The sequence below is a fragment of the Apis cerana genome, linkage group LG3, assembly GCF_029169275.1.
Source record: "Apis cerana isolate GH-2021 linkage group LG3, AcerK_1.0, whole genome shotgun sequence".
Lineage (NCBI taxonomy): Eukaryota > Metazoa > Arthropoda > Insecta > Hymenoptera > Apidae > Apis > Apis cerana.
Window position 1 is genome coordinate 11,745,636 of NC_083854.1, and position 17,858 is coordinate 11,763,493.

Consider the following 17,858-nt stretch of genomic DNA (forward strand, 5'->3'; position numbering starts at 1 on the left):
TTGATAATTCAATGAAAAATTTTCTGATAAAACAATCATCGTGATAAGAAGGAAACCAACAATAGCGTATCTGTACGAGATTTTATTATCAAAAAGCCATTCATAATTGAGAAGATAACTAATACAATGAAATAATATACGTTACACGAAATCTTTAATACCAGGAGATAATTTATGAAGTCATAGTTATTATAAAACTAAAATTGTAACGATTATTTCATATTTTTTTTAACAATATTACAAGAGATTCAATTTTTGATTATATTCACAATACGATTTTTCTTTTTTTTTTTTTTTAAATATACACGAATTCAATTCTCTAGATATAATATTTAATCTAATTAATATAGAAAATTAATGATTCTAATTTTTTTTTATTGATGTTTAAACGAATATATTGATTTTATTTTTAGCACTATAGACGATTTATCTCTCAATCAAAAAAGGGAGCAATAAAAAGGAACATAAAGGGTCTTTAATTGGATCTGATCAACTTAATTAAATTCATGCGGTCGTCAACTGTTTGTCAGTGCGTCGGAATATACCAAACGATCTTTTGAATAAATTAATATTCGAAGAGAATATTAAAAAAAATTAATTTAATTACGCTTTGATTTTGGGATATGGATATGTAAAAACGGGAATACCTCTGAACATTGAAAATCGATGATCGATTATTTAAAAATATTATGTTACATATTTAATTAATAAGTATAATCATATTTCGTTGAACACATTCATATACAAAATGTTTCAAAGTAAAAAGATGATTCCATTTTAAAAATTGACAATATTTCGTCATAATGAAATCTCTATATTTTATATGAAATTAAATAATAAAATTAAAATAAAAATACATGAGATTGTCAGTATTCTTTATGATAAAAAAAAATTTACTACGTATATTGAAATTGACGTGTAATAATATGGAAATTATCATAAAAAAGAAACAAAAAATGAACTAGGCGTTCCCCAAGGCGTTTCGATAATTAATTACTAACCTCTATCTTGATGGTGAGCACCGTTATTTGCATTCTCATGCTAGGAATTCATTTGAACATTTTCTGTCCTGACTTAAGAAAATGTGAGAACTAATTTAAAATTTTAACAATGCTATTTTGTGAATACAGTTTAATTTCAATTTAATACGTTGAGAAATTGAAGTCAATTAGAAAAGTTAATTTTAGAGAATTTCCTATATATTTCTTAAGTAGGTAATATCGTACGCAAAAATTACCGATTGTCAATTGCTATCTATTATTCGAATATAATTGAATACAACTCGTGTATTTCGACATAAATTAAACTAAAATAACGCTGAAACACTTTTCCCTTTTTTCACATAAACATATATCATAGCCGAATTGCTATCACGAGCAACTTTCGCAACGATTTACGACTTGCAACTTTCGTTCTATAGTCATAGACTGAGTTCGAACGATTGATCATGGTTCCGTAAGTAACGTGATATCCCGCAAGGAATGCTCGGCGATACCTTTAAACGCGAAGTACTGTCGACAACGCACGTAGAACTTGACCCCGCTGCGTCAATCCATCGCCGTTTGGTGTCAGTGACCTGCCTCAAAAAAAGAAACTAATTCCATCGGCCAGTTGCCCGTTACATACTTCTCTCATCGCACATATGGCTATGAGATGGATTCTGCGATCTCTCGAGTCGAATTCAGAGCCGCCTGTCGTTCGTTTTGGTGACTGGATCGATGTACCTACCGAACAAACTATCCTTTCGAAAGAGGTTACCCGTTAGAAATTCGGTGGAACGAAGCATTGCGTCATTAGTCATTCTATATCTCTTGCGTAAACGTGATCGTTTGTTGATGAGTATTGTGCAGTTATATTCGGTCACAATATTTATTTGAGAAATTAAATAATACAACATTTACTGTTTTAATTTTAAAAAAATATTAAAAAATTTTTTTTTGGATTACATATTCATAATATGTATTATATGACTAAGTATATAATAATTTTATTCTATCAAATTTGATTTATGCATTTTGATTATTTTATTTTGATAGAAAACGTAATTGAATAGCAGATATGACTAATCTTTCTATTTGGATATCTGATTGTTCTTACGGAACAAACGACAAGACATATCGCTTAAGTTGATTTTATTGATCACGATTCAAGGCAATGTTCGTAGTTATCTATTCAGTCGCTCGCAGGTCCATTGAGTTGTGTATGCAAATCTATGTAACGCATGCTACTCGCGTATACATAGTTACATATAAATGCAAGTGTCTACAAAAGACTGTTTTGCGATAATAACGAGACGTTTTGACAAGTAGGCGGCACTTTTTCATAGCAAAGCAATAAGACTCGTCAACGGAAATGTAATGTTTTTACGCGTCTCTTTGTACCAATTTAAGATAAACGAATATACGAGAGGGGACAATTTGCGTTGGCAAATTGACCTATCATTAAAGAATGTTATAAATGCATGTGGTCCTATATATTATTTTATTTAGAAGATCTAATGTTACGAACCATCATTGTGGGAATAGAAACCGGTAAGTTATCTGTAGTATATGTTGCGAGCAATACCTGTTTCTTTAGTGTGTTATCTCTCAACAAGGCAAAGATATTTTAGTCCATCTTTCATTTGATCATGTTGCAATCTCTTCTTCCGAATCACATGTACCGATTTTCTGGCTCGTGAAGCGGTGAAACATTGTCGCATAAAAGAAGGAAAAAGAATCGATTCAAGTACATATATCAACAAAAGGATGGCGGCCTTTCGTGTTCCTTTATGTCGTCTAAATGTTAAATCGGTACAAGAGAAGAAGAGAAGAAACTGATCGGTAGCAAGCCGGCTTTACGAACACGTCCGGGGGGCCCCGCGTAACCAGTTTGTGATTGGTTAAGCTGTGTACCACGTGGCGACGTTGCGCGGGTGGGGATTGGCCAGCACGGCCGCGCTCCGCGGGCGAAAGCAGCGAGTTTTGTTCTAGTATTTACCCCGCGGTGTAAAGTTGGCTCTCGCGCTCTCCGGTGTCCTTAAGTCACGTTCCATTGTTCGCGTCGCTCCTTCAAGTTTCTCTCACACCGTAGAGAATCCCCATTGTTCCTGGGCTTGTGCTTTTTAGTGGTTGAACGCCATACGAATTGTGCGCCATGTTCGCGCCGCGAACAACACGCGATTCACCGGTTACCGTAGCAAGTGATACGTTTTTTTCGTAAACAAGTTGTGTGTGCGTTTAAATCCCATTCTGGATTTTACTGGCGGTGTGTACGACTACGTGTTCTTGCCGTTAGGAAGGCAAAAGTCTAGTGGTAGTAAACGACGAGGCGAGAGCACGCTGTGGGATTGTGGAATGCGCGCTGACAGGTATCCACCACCGCGCCGTCGCACTCGGAATTCACTGTGCGGTTCTAACCTTTCTTTCTTTCTTTATCCTTAATGCGTCACTAACTTCTCACTCGTAACAACGTAGAACTTGCGTGTTTACGCGATTATCCACCTCTCTTTGCACTTTTCTTTCTTTCTTTTTTTCTTTTATCTTTTTATCTTTCTCTTTCCAACGATTATACTCGCGCCTACATTGCATCGTGGACGCTTCGCTACTTTTGACAGCTGTCACGGTTGAAGTGTATATCGAGGCGACTCGTTTCATTTTGTCGGATGTCGATAAGAAGGAGAAAACTATGCATTATCGTGCATTATTATTTTTTCTCGAACTATCGATGTTTTATAACATAATTGTGATAATTGTATATTCTGTATATATTTTCTGTAAATATTTTTAGATTTACACTTATAACACAATTATAACATTAATGAGTTTCAAATAATCAATTTAAAAATGTAACATAAATATGTACATTTCAATTGCGATAATTATATAATTTAATTTCAATTTTAAAGCATCACATAGTAAGACAGAGTTATTACTATGTATAGAGTTGAATCTAATTATCTTAATTTATTTATGACGTAAATCGGATATCTTTATTATTATCACAATGAATGTAAGAATCAATTTTTTTCTTAATAAAAGTTAATCATGCGAGAGTTGCCGGATTACTAAACACATCTGCAGCTAAAGTACGTTATGTAAAGTGAAAGTGAATACAGAATCATGTTAAAGGTTGCGATACTTGATGCAAAATCATGTATTATAAATTCAGGTTAATGAATATTTGATTTTCTTTCTCTGTTGTCTTATCAAGTAAACAAATAATTTATATTTAAATTTATGAAAAAATTTATAAAAATTATAAAAGATCAGAGAATCTATTCTAGGAATAGATTTATCAAATGTATAATGATCTTCTGTTTTTTCATCTTTAGTAATAGTTTTTAACGTTTTTATTTCTATACATTGTAGTAATGAGTACATATTTAGTATATAAGTTGGTCGGAATTATGAAAAAGACCTATATGCTTGACGTGGCAAGCGGAATGAAACAGTTTGTATCTCTTTTTCTTTGAAGTTGTCCGCCAAGGACAACTAACAAATGACACGAGAACGTTGCAACCTGAGACAGTTCGATTCGACAATTCGAAAACATACTATGTAGTTGGTACTATTTTGTATATATTTCATATCTACGTAAAATGCATATCGATCGTTTCTGTCTTATATTTTTGGAAATAATTGTATAAAAATTGTTTACTTTAGAGATAAGTCGATATTTTTTACTTATATTGAATAATTTTGTAAAAAGAAATATAAGAATTTTTATATCATGAATTATTGATATCATACAATATTATAAAAATTCGATAAATATATCATGAATTATTGATATCATACAATATTATAAAAATTCGATATTATCTTAATTAAATGTAATAATCCATTTATTATTAATATTTACAATTGAAAAAAAAATATTTGAATCAGCTATAAAATAATTATTTTAATCTTATCATATAATATTGTTTTTTTTTTCTTGTTTGAAAAAAAAATTCCAATATGGAACATTAATATATATCATGGAAATAATTTAAAACTGTCATTTCAAATTGAAACTATTTAAAATCTATTTTTATTTAAAAATGTTGAATTATATGTAGATATATACTGAAATCTACATTATCTTTCATTCTTCTATTCTATCTTTAATTAAAATCTTAATCTTAAATCTAAAAAATCTGTTATGTTCTTCTTTCAAATCTAATAATTTTTGTTCAATTGAACAATTCAATAATCATTCAGTCACGCGCATTTAATTCTACCTTCTATACAAACATTCATCAGCTGATTGCGACAAATTCAATGAAGAAGTATCTACAAGGAACACTTGTTTGTTGCAAAGAATTGTGATCTGCGTTGAATTAGAACAACTAATCATATGATCGAGAGGCCACGAATGATATTATATAAGTCGAATGACGCAGGAAGAGCATCAATTTAGAAAACATTCTTCTATCCCGTGGTTTGTATCGGGTATCATCTCGTCAGTATTCTAGATCGAGTGCCGTTTGAAGTTTCGCGCTCTTCCGTAATCTTGGCTGTGGCGTATGTATTAGAACGATAGAAATGATAGAAATCTATCTTCTTTTCTATTCATTAACCTTCATCGTCTATGTTTTGTAATCTTAAATTTTTCTCTGATTTTAACAGTTTCACATACAAACCGACCTTTATTTGAAAAAATGCGAATGGAATTATAAGGATGGTCAATTATTCCAGTCGTGGATCGGGATAATAAAACTTAGCGGTAAACATACACGGTGATATTTCGATTTCTTTGCGAACTGCATTTCTCTTCTCTTCTCTCTCTTTCTCTCGCTCTCGCTCTTACTCTCTCTCTCTCTGTTTCGGGGTCGTCACGAAATTACGAACACACGTACCGTTTTTCAGTCCGTCGAGCAAATACGAGCGCAATAAAATTTGCTGCAGCTTTCGGTGGACGGTTGGCTTCAGGAAGAGAGATAGGAGCCTCGAAGGATCGCCGCGAGGGGCGACAACCTCACTCGATCCTTATCCAATTACGCATGCGTAACTTTTGCTGCGCGTAGAGATTCCTGCCGCGTCGTTTAAATCCGAGGCTCGCGGCAATATTTTAACGTTGCGTTGCGCGCAACAAGGTAAACCCACCGTCGTTTCTTTTCGTCCAACATCGTATAGATACGAACGGACAACGGATTCCATCGTACGGTGCGTTTTGTATGTATACGTATACCGGTATACATTCTTGGTGGGGGTAATCGTTACACCCACGCGTTTTCTTCGCGCGAGTAACGTTTTTTTTTTTTTTTCTTTGAATTAAAACGCCTCGTGGAATCTCGAAATTCAATGGGCGTGAGACGTTGGGAATAAATTGTTTCATGGTCGATGTTTGAAGGCAATTCTCGCGGATTCGATCGGAACGGAATTGCGTATTCGTATTGAAAATCGATTATCAACAACACGAGATTGCAATTTAAGTGTAGTACGCTGTGAACAATTTGTTGGAACGATAATTTTGTGAAATGATGCTAGGTAAAAATAATAAAAATGGCACCATTTCCTTTTTTTTTTTTTTTTTAACCTAAATATGCGTTTTCTATATTTTCCATAATCTACATTTTGTGCGAACGGAATTCAAAAGTGGAACATAGACCACTAATATTATCTTTATGTATCTTTATATCTGTATTTCTAAAATAACGGTCATTTATATCCTCCTGTTTCTTTGGAACGATTGGCCTATTAACCACGATAACGAGAATAAATAATTCCGCATCGTTTCGTTATTTGCTGCAAAGCAGAAAATTGCGTCACCGAAATTATACGCGCCACGTAGCTACTATACTTACTCCTGGCTAACGATTCCTCTAACGGGCATTAAATTTCACCTATAAAGCGCGCTGTTCATTTTCTATAATATCACCAACGACTGAATCGCCGCTTAGAATTCGAAACAGCCATTCAAAGTTCCGTGAATGCGCCACGGTTCATAAACCACCGACAAAGTCTTTCGTTTCGATTCTATCCACGAAAATGTAACATTCGTTTCGTTGGAATTAACTTCGCCACCCATCCTCCCCGTCAAACCTTTCGCGAACTTCCGTTTTCGCCCGGATATTCTAATTTTCTTTTCTTATTCTCACCGTATTTTCACCCGCTTGCAGAGAACGGAGACTCGGTAACCGGAAGGGTTGGACGGCAGAGCATGAGGGTCGGCGTGGAAACGCGGGGAAAAGATTCACAGCTCGGCGAAGCGGTTAATGACTGGCGGTCACCGAACACAGCTGGACAGGTCTCCACCGGTTGGAGATGAGCACGAAGGAAGCGATCAGCACGATGGCGACCACCGTTTCTTCAACGGGGGCGACGCTCGCGTCGTCGCCGAAGCTCGACGTCGAGGCAGAGGACGACGAGGAGGAGCCATCGACCACGTTCGACGCGTTGGATATGGATCTGGTGAACGGACCGAATCCGTGGCTTCCGGCCTATGGCTTCCAGCTGCAGCATCGTTCCCATTTTCAACCCACGCACGAGGATCTGCGGACTAATGGTTCGTACTCTGTGTGTGTACGTGTGACGCATGCGCGGCGCGTCAGTTATCGTTTCACTTTCCATCAGTCGGTTAAACGATGCGCACAGACGAAACTGTGACCACTGCGACGCGTTTAATATTAAAAAAGGACGCCGTGGTTCTCTAACCTTAGCAAATTACCCGCGAGTTAATTTTCTATTGCTTCTTTTCTCGTGTATTGAGGCGCGCATACAATGATTGAAATACGTACGATACGATTGAATACTTTCTACTCGTTAAACGCGATTTACACGCAGTAATAAGACGATGGTTTTTCTTTTTTTTTTTATTCTTTTTTTTTTTTATTTTTTTATTCTCGCGTGTTAATATCAAAGGTGATCGGTAAGACGGAAAATAAGAATGGAAATGAGAGGAGCGAATATTTCGAGAGAATTAAATTAGGGTGAAATGGGAAAACGATGTTGGGAATTGTATCACGCTTTCATCCGTTCCTACGATCTCACGCGAAGGAAGTGACCGGTTTGCTAATTACGCGTAGATCTCTCGGTTTCTGTTTTACATTAATCCGTTGGAGAACGAGTCGTGAGTCACGAAAATATTTTTCTCTCTCGTGTATATACATTGAAAAAAAGATAACGATAACCTCGGTAAAATGTAAATTTATTCAAACGCGGATATATCGAGAGTTGTGAGAGGCGAAAATAAAAAGAAAAAAATAAAATGAAATAAAATAAAACGTTCATGGACAAGGATTGATCTTCCAAGGCAATTGGTTCTGATATAGTCGCCAGATATCTGCCCGTGATCTGTCACGAACTGTTACATCGAACAGGAAGCCTCGTTATGTACGATGAATTCTTGCCACCCCTCTCTCCTCTACGCTCTATATATTAATAGATACTTGTGTATCGTTGCCTTAATTTCTATCGGATAGAGAAAAGTATCGCGCAGGTTTGAATACAAATCGTGTGTTAATGGTAAAAACGCTTGATACGGACTACTTTCTATAATCATAGATCGTAGAACGAAAGAAAGAAAGAAAGAAAGAAAGAGAAAAAGAATTGCGAGCGCAGCCAAGATGACGATCTCGATTCTTTTCGAGGAGAAGGAAGAAGCCTTCTCCCACTCTGGAGAATCCATTAAAATCCACGCGTTAGAATAACAAGAAAAAAAAAAGAAAACAATTACCCGGGCGAAACACACGCCAGTTTCTTTTATCGGGTGATCACGGGTTACGCAAAAGTGTGCAACACCGACGATGCGGATTCATTCATTCGTTCGTTGGTCGTTTCCTCGTGACCGATTCGAGCGCGATTCGAATGACGCGCACTGCGCTGCGAAACGAGGCAGATCACCGATTATTTTTGTGTAAGGCGACTGATTATTCACGTCCGTTGCCCGGTTGCGGAACGAACGGGCTCGCCGCAACAGGTGGTTCTCTTTCCTCCGTCATATTGCAGAACGAGTGTACAACTCGTATATATAGGATGTCGATATATTTGTGGAACAAGGTTTAGAACAAAAGTTGACATATATATCTCGGTTAAATTGATTTTATGCAAAGGATTGTAATTAAAGAATTTTGATGAGATATATACAGGGTGTCGATATATTCATGGAACAAGATTTAGAACAAAAGTTGACATTATATATTTCGTTTAAATTTATTTTATGCAAAGGATTGTAATTAAAGAATTTTGATGGAACAAAAGTTGATATATATATCTCGGTTAAATTGATTTTACGTAAAGGATTGTAATTAAAGAATTTTGATGAAATATATACAGGGTGTCGATATATTCATGGAATAAGGTTTAGAACAAAAGTATATATATATATCTCGGTTAAATTGATTTTATGCAAAGAATTGTAATTAAAGAATTTTGAAGGGATATATACAGGGTGTCTATATATTCATGGAACAAGAATATATATTTTGGAACAAAAGTTGATATATATATCTCGGTTAAATTTATTTTACGTAAAGGATTATAATTAAAGAATTTTGATGAGATATATACAGGGTGTCGATATATTCAAATTTAGAACAAAAGTTGATATATATTAAATTTATTTTATGCAAAGAATTGTAATTAAAGAATTTTGGTGAGATATATAGGGTGTCGATATATTCATGGAACAAGAATATATATTTTGGAACAAAAGTTGATATATATTAAATTTATTTTACGTAAAGAATTGTAATTAAAGAATTTTGATGAGATATATACAGATATATATATCTCGGTTAAATTGATTTTATGCAAAGGATTGTAATTAAAGAATTTTGATGAGATATATACAGGGTGTCGATATATTCATGGAACAAAATTTGGAACAAAAGTTGATATATTTTGTTTAAATTTATTTTATGCAAAGAATTGTAATTAAAGAATTTTGGTGAGATATATACAGGGTGTCTATATATTCATGGAACAAGAATATATATTTTGGAACAAAAGTTGACTCGGTTAAATTTATTTTACGTGAAGGATTGTAATTAAAGAATTTTGATGAAATATATACAGAGTGTCTATATATTTATGAAGCAAAGTTTAGAACAAAAGTTGATATATATTAAATTTATTTTACGTAAAGAATTGTAATTAAAGAATTTTGATGAGATATATACAGATATATATATCTCGGTTAAATTGATTTTATGCAAAGGATTGTAATTAAAGAATTTTGATAAGATATATACAGACTGTCGATATTCGTGGAAGATTTGGAGAAAATGGAGAAAGAAAGGAAAAAGCAAAAGTTGGTACATAAAAATCTCGGTTAAATTTATTTTATGTAGAGGATTGTAATTAAAGAGTTGTAATGGGATAAATCATATATTAATTTTGTCGAAAAAAAGTAGAAAAATGTGGAATTCACATTTGGAATGAAATTGACAATTAAATTATGTTAGATGAAGTTAATTGAAAAAATATTTTATTGATTAAAATTAATAAATATTTGAATAAAAATATTTGAATATCTATAGCTATTATAATAGCTATTTATCCAAGTAATTTTAGTATTTTATTCATCTCTGACGAAGTGAAATTATTTATAACTTAATAAAATAAAATATACTCGTACGATATTTTTACCAACTTTTTAGTAATTAGAATCGATTTTCAGAAAATCAACGCTTCTAACGCTTTCCACGCTTTTACAACGGTCGTTAAAATTTGCAATTTGCTTCTTTCAAATTGGGAACACTTTCTGAAACAGAATATTATATACGATTATTTTCGATAGAGAAAAAAAAAAAATCAGAAACGGGGTAGAAAGACGTGGAAATTTATCATGCCTCTGGTTTAATTGTAATGCACATTGTCGAACAAATCTTTGTGTCGTCGTATTATTTTTATGATTCAGCAAACGAGCGGGAAAGGACAAGTTTATATGCGCGTGTGTCGATAAAATAGCGGTGAATCCATAAGAATTCGAATCGAAGCGTCAAATGCAAAATCTCCAATGACATAACGTATGCGTCATCACACGTTCAAGCTATTTAACGATTATCGATCGTTTCTTTGGAAAAAAAAAAAAATCGAACGAGCGATTTATAAAATATGAGGGAAGAGCAATATATTCGTAATTATATTCGATTTGGTGGTAATATTTTCTCTCCTTTTATTTATGATTCTGGATTAATTTCCTTTCGTTTGTATCGATATGTATTTTTTTTTTATCTTTCTTCCATATATCGTCGCTTCGTTTTATGTTTCGCTAAAAATATGAAATATTCGATTCGATAACTTTATCGTTTGACCTGACCCGGAGTCAAGTTACAGAATTTCAAACATTTCGGACAAGATTTACATATGTTAGCTGGAAAAAAGAGTTGCATTCTATATTATTTCATTCGCGATGGATCGAAACACTTAATTCGATAATTATACAAACACGGAGATTGAGAAATAATCGTGTTTCGTTACGTGTTATTATATCCTATTACGAAAAATTAATTCTTGCGTGCTGTGAATGAAATGTTTCTTATTAGAAATTTTCACGGAAAATTCTTCCTCATTATAATCCAGTGATTATTAAAGTTGCCGTTTATACGAGGATTTTTTAATTTTATTTTCTCTTATATAAAGCGTTTAGTACGATTAAAATATTTCCGTATAAATTTCTAACTACGTTCAATTCATTGTACTTTACTTTTCTTATTTCGAGAAGCGAGCAATTTTAATTTAACGCCAGAAACGCCTGTACGCAGGCAACCAGTGAACCGTCGGTGTCCGACCGGCAAGGCAAAGAACGTTCAGTAATCTGTCACTGTATAGTGTGTACCATTTGCTTAATTCCTTAGTGAAAACTTTTCTAAAATTAATTTAGAAACAATGGAAAATAATTGTAGTTTATATTTTTAAACGTAGATATTTATATTATCAATGACTAATATAACGTAATAAGTTACAATAGTTATTTTTATGTATGAATAACTTTTCGATAAGAACTGGGTTAGCATAGATCTCACTGTTCGGTGTTTATCATACTGTAACATTCGTTCATAACCAGCTAGCTTATTTGTAAACACTTTTATCCGAAATATCGCGTTTGAAGTATCGAGTGAAAATCCCAGTAGCGATAAAATGAAACTGAAAATAGGCAAGTAAAAATTAAATATAGAAATATTTAAACCAAGATCGGATAAGGAGATAGCAATAATGGTTTTATAAATTTATTAATATCTAATGTTTCACTGTTTTGTTATTATTGTTCGTAGATTCGTATCGTGGGAGAATATACACACAATAGTTTTTAATTAATAATTAATGGAATAAAATGTGTTTCAAATTCATGGAATTCCACGAAACATACCAATAACGTACGAACGTTGAAACGTAATGGCATTGCTCGTTCGTTACTCGGGTGTATCATATTACATAAGAAAAACATGGCGGTGTTGTTCTTGATGCGAAGCGATAACCTTGCTCTTACGAAAAAGACTCTTGCTTCGTGATCATTGTGCGTTATTCATTCGTCTCCAAACTATTCTATATAAATAAAAATTTTCACGGCTCGATCGAGATATGAATAAATTTTTTTTTTTTATAATTTTAATATTAAAAATCGTTGCTCTCCGTTCACAGATACGGTGCTGGTGCAACAAGTGGATTTTCTGGAGACCATTTTAGAAGAAACGTCCGACGATCTGCAGAGCGATTCCGATCGAAGTGGAACCACTTACTGGGTCGGCTCGGACTCCGAAACTGAAAGCGTGATACACATACGAGCGAATAGATTAGCTGGTAAGAAATACACGTGATACACGTTAAAGTTACGAAGGCATGCAAATTTTTCTCGAATCAAAATTCTTTCGATCGAACCTCGGCTATCGATTATAATTAAAAGAAAAATTATCCAACAATAAGTCTAAAAATAAAACCAGAGAATTTTTGGAACAGGATGTCGAATATCAATTTGGCTAGATCGAATATGGTGGCCGTGTGCCATTTGTTTCATTATAACTTCTAATTAAAACGATCTCGCGCTTGAAACGAAATTCTGTAACAACAGGTGTAACATGCTTTGGTAATATATATATATATTTTAAAAATTAAAATTTTAAAATATACTAAAATTAAAAACATATATAGATTAAATTTTTAAATCTTTTTTAAATTTTGCAACAGTTTGTCCTAAATTCTACTTTGTTAGTTTGGTTATATAGCTGGTTAGATAATTATTATGATATAACTTCCACTCTCTATATATAAGGTTACCTCGAAAACGGTTCCAACAACGATATTGAAGAACAAGTGAACGGTATTTCGTTTCGGAATACACGTTGCGAAACCTCATTCTCGCGTCTCGTCGGTATTCGTGATGGTGAACATTGTTCACCCGAGGTCCACTTTCTCTTTTCAGCTCCCGATCCCTCGATTCATTGACTCCCGAAGAATGAAATCGTATCCGTATATCTTCATTCAAACCAAACATTCCGTAACCCGTTTTCCTCTTGTATAACAAAAACGAAAACATTTATTACAAACTCATTTATGAAACCCGAGTGTATCTATAAATAGATACATTAACGAGAGAGTTCGTTGAATCTGTGTAATTCTTCGATTTATGAAGATCGAATTATGATGGAATAAGAAAATTTTCGAAACCTCGTTCGATTTGTCATTAAGAAAATGTTGTTTTTTATTTTCGATAATTACATTCAAAATTAAGTAATATTTAAAAAAGTAATATTAGTGAGATGTAAATATTTATTTGAATGAATATTTTTATTCAGTATTTCGAATAATATAATAAGGATAGATTCGTTTACTCTTTGTTCTTCGAACTCGAATTTATCGTTCGCGTAACGAGATTCGTATCCATGATGGTTATGCGACCGTTGTAACGTGTCGGTATGTCCGGTTGCTATGCTTCAGGCGTCACGGGCGCTGCATCACGCGCGCTCTCTTTTTGCGACAGCGGTCGTTTGTCGAAACAATTTTTCATCGGCGCGGAATAATCGTTGATCCATTCTCGTTCCTCCTCGATAAATAGATCAGTAACGCGGACGCACGTGGAAAACTCACGTTTGAATTTGATCGTGGTTTAACTTGGAAGTGGACTCGAACCACTTGTTACTCTAATTGAACGGTAATTGCATCCCAGACAATTAATCTCTTTTGTTTACGTCTTTACCGCTATCCTTCTCGCACCGAAAGTACCGTTAAGCGTTTTATTAAAAGCTGTTGGCTCGCTGAAAGGTGGTTCGTTCTGAACCTGTTAATCACTCTTGCTAATTACGTGTTGTAGTTTCGCAACAAGTGAACGTGGATTTATTACATTTTGAAATTTAACGGATTTAAAGAGAAATAATATATATATATATTTTACATGTTGTATATACTTCATTTTCCATCGTTAGATTTTTCCAAAAGAATTTAATAATAAAATTTCGCGTGCAAGTAAAATTTATTCGAATTAAATTTTTTTTTTTTTTTTAATAGTTTTTGCTAAAAACGCTGAAAGAAAGATAATGTATCTCGGGTAACTCAATACCGACATCTAACGGAAATACCAGAAACTTGCACTATAGAACAGTGTAATAGAAGCGATAAACATTTATCTTGACCGTTCGCCAACTATTCTCTTTCCTTTTTTTCTCAAGTTTTCTCAAGAAACGATTTATCCTGCTAATTATTAATTCGCGTATAAATTAAAATGTGCAGCTAGCATTTTCGAAGCAATATCGAGTATATATTATTCGATTATCACACGAATACAGTTCCTTCCCTTCTTTTTCTTTTTTTCTTTTAATTCAGTGTTAAGGTCAATCGTGTCTACGATTCTACGCACGATCCTCTTCCGTCGCATCTAATATTAGATCACCTTCAACGTGATTCATATAGGATTACCATGGACTAGTCGTTGAATTCCACGTGCATGCGATCATGCGAAAATAAACCGAGACGAGAACAATGCATCGCGGAGCAAATTTAATTGTCGACCTGAAAAGAATTTCGACTCGAGAGATGAGATTCGATCGGAAAGGAAGGGGGGGGGGGAGAAAACGAAAACATTTCGCGCGTTTATTTTCATTCGCGTTCCCCGAAAAATCTTCTGGATAGACCTCTCCTTCCTCCCCAATTATGGAATCGGTTTCCACCGATCGGTACGTGCAAGAATTGTAACCAACGGTTGTATTAATAGGGAATTTTGCAAACGAATCTCGCGCAATTGTCAATAACGATATTCAATTCTAAAAAGTACGCTCTACATTCAATCTTCAAGGCTGCATTCGCTGCATTCTCGACTCGAAAATTCTCGAATTCTTCGAACCTCTGCATATTTTTTCCTGGAAAAAGAAAAGACGAGAAAAGAAACGTGAACGTGGAACACGAATGAGACACGGCTCGATCTCCTTGGTGTAATCGATGCTCGATACCGATTCCCTTTACGTTTCTTTCACCGTTTTACTTACCGTCGAGCGACGGAAGTGGGGCGCGGAGTGGGGACGGCCTGATTGGCGGTAGCCGCGTCGCGGCCAGGAAGCGGTGGTTCGTTCAACCGGAAGCGACGTTACACCGGTTGTCGGCTTCGTGACCGTCGACGCGACACGTGACACGAGGCCTCGATAACGGGTCGTTAATCGGCAGACGACACGTTTCGCGCCGGCCGACGCCTATCATCGCCCACCCTTTGCGACCCATAGTGGCTCTCAACCACCACTCGGTTCGATGCGATAACTCGAGAGGTGACTCTTCCCCGCAACCACTTGGATCGCGGCGGCAATTCGAATCTCGCCGACGATATTTATTTATTTTTAACGTTTTTTACGCACGTAATCTTACAAAGTATACGAAAATAAATCGTCGAATGGTTAGATTTTTTTTTTTATCTCGAATTAAACCGCGATCGGATCACATGTTGGTTCGAGTTTGACGAAAATATTATTTTCGAAGTTTTTGTAAGTATAGAATACGATAATGAAATTAGTTGGAGCGAAGATGATTTGTTTGATTTTTATTGAATAACTAAATTAGTGTTCGTTAAGAATAATAGAATTGTAATTATATATAAGAAACACATTAGACGATATTTTATCGCGATACTCGCTCTGACAAACCGAGGGCAACCTTGGTAATCGTTTTATTAATAAAATATCACGAGAAAACAACGATATAGAGTTTAATATTCGACAAATTTTCTTTCTTTCTTTTGTGTAAAGATACGCAAAATATTGAGATATAAATGAATTTTATTTTAAGTAATTCATCAGGAAGCGCAGGAAATGGTCTCGAGTTGTCAAGTTCGGAAGAAGATCAAAGTTAACAGATTGCGATCCGCAGAGTGATATGAAAAAGTACGATGAAGTATTAGAAATATCGAGAGAAAGAATAAGAGGAGCGCAAACTTTTCGAATCATCTTTACCCCCTTGCTTCTCGCCAATCTTCGCCTTCTCTTTAACAAGGTTGGCTCGAAAGTAGGTTGGGTTTGGCAGGTTTCGTCGCGCTTTTACTCTCACGGCACGCAAACTTCTTCTTCCCCTTCGTTTAGTTTGTATTTAATAAAAACAAACGAAGAAGTAAATAAATTATAAACTAATAAATTAAAGGCAGTTACTAACAAAATTATAAACTAAGAAACAAAAAATTAATAAGTTAAAGGCAATTTAAAGAAAATTATAAACTAAGAAACAAAAAATTAATAAATTAAAGGCAATTACTAAAGAAAATTATAAACTAAGAAACAAAAAATTAATAAATTAAAGGCAATTACTAAAAAAAATTATAAACTAAGAAGCAAGAAATTAATAAATTAAAGGCAGTTACTAAAAAAATTATAAATTAAGAAACAAAAAATTAATAAATTACAGGCAATTTAAAGAAAATTATAAACTAAGAAACAAGAAATTAATAAATTAAAGGCGGTTACCAAAAAAAATTATAAACTAAGAAACAAGAAATTAATAAATTAAAGATGGTTACTAAAAAAAATTATAAACTAAGAAACAAGAAATTAATAAATTAAAGGCAATTACCAAAAAAAATTATAAACTAAAAAAACGAGAAACTAATAAATTAAAGGCAATTATTAAAAATTATAAAATAAGAAATAAAAAATTAATAAATTAAAGGCGGTTACCAAAAAAAATTATAAACCAAGAAACAAAAAATTAATAAATTAAAGGCGATTACCAAAAAAAATTATAAACTAAGAAACAAGAAAATAATAAATTAAAGGCAATTATTAAAAAAAAATATAAACTAAGAAACAAGAAAATAATAGATTAAAGGCGGTTACCAAAAAAAATTATAAAAAAACAAGAAACTAATAGATTAAAGGGAATTACATCCACGTTTGTTCTGTTTTCTGTGGAAAGACGAAAGGCTAGACGGGAGCGGGAGCGAGTGCAATTCGGGGGCGGCGAGGAAGAAGAGGCGAAGGGGCGGCAAGTACAATGGCGGCAACGAGCGGGAGCATCAGGCGGTGTTCGACGATTATCCGGCTTCGCCCAGATCGTCGAGATCGTCCGCCTCCTCGAGATCTAGCTCCCTTCTTCAGTTCGAGTCGTTGGAGAGGACGTGCGCCACCCTCTCCCCGTCGAGCTACAGCTTCGACTCGTTGGAGTATCCGAACCGGTCGAACGCCTCCCATCCCGGGAACACGTCTCCGGATAGCCTCGAACAGGACTACGACAAGGCTCTGCCAAATGGTTTTGGAAACGTGGACCACTTTTCCAGAATCAGGCCTTACCGTAGCTTCGAGAGTCTGGACACGTGTCAGAAGGAGGAGGAGGAGTTCGGCCACGGTTGCCTCACCAATGGATTCACGCCTTTGTACCTGAAACGAAACGCGGAGCTGTCCGGGACGCGTAGCAACGGCTACCACCGCCCCTCAAGGTAAACCATTCTTCTCTTTCCTTTTTTACCGACCGAAATATTTGTTTAGAACA

The 17,858-nt window shown here is 34.6% G+C and overlaps 1 protein-coding gene across 21 annotated transcripts in view; it reads left to right on the top strand.

The window, feature by feature from the left end:
• The first annotated feature begins 228 nt into the window (after positions 1 to 228).
• LOC108001888 (uncharacterized) overlaps positions 229 to 17,858 on the top strand; it is a 76,839-nt gene continuing 59,209 nt past the window's right edge. For 13 of the 21 annotated variants that reach the window (XM_062072969.1, XM_062072948.1, XM_062072958.1 and 10 more), the window contains exons 1-4: positions 229 to 3,349; positions 7,085 to 7,470; positions 12,549 to 12,707; positions 17,286 to 17,805. In XM_062072969.1, coding sequence (XP_061928953.1) covers positions 7,230 to 7,470; positions 12,549 to 12,707; positions 17,286 to 17,805 — 920 coding nt within the window. In that variant the 5' untranslated portion in view covers positions 229 to 3,349; positions 7,085 to 7,229. Of the gene's footprint in view, positions 3,386 to 5,324; positions 5,487 to 5,591; positions 5,689 to 7,084; positions 7,471 to 12,548; positions 12,708 to 17,285; positions 17,806 to 17,858 lie in introns of those variants that run through there. The other 8 variants (XM_062072949.1, XM_062072955.1, XM_062072962.1 and 5 more) reach the window with 4 other exon arrangements.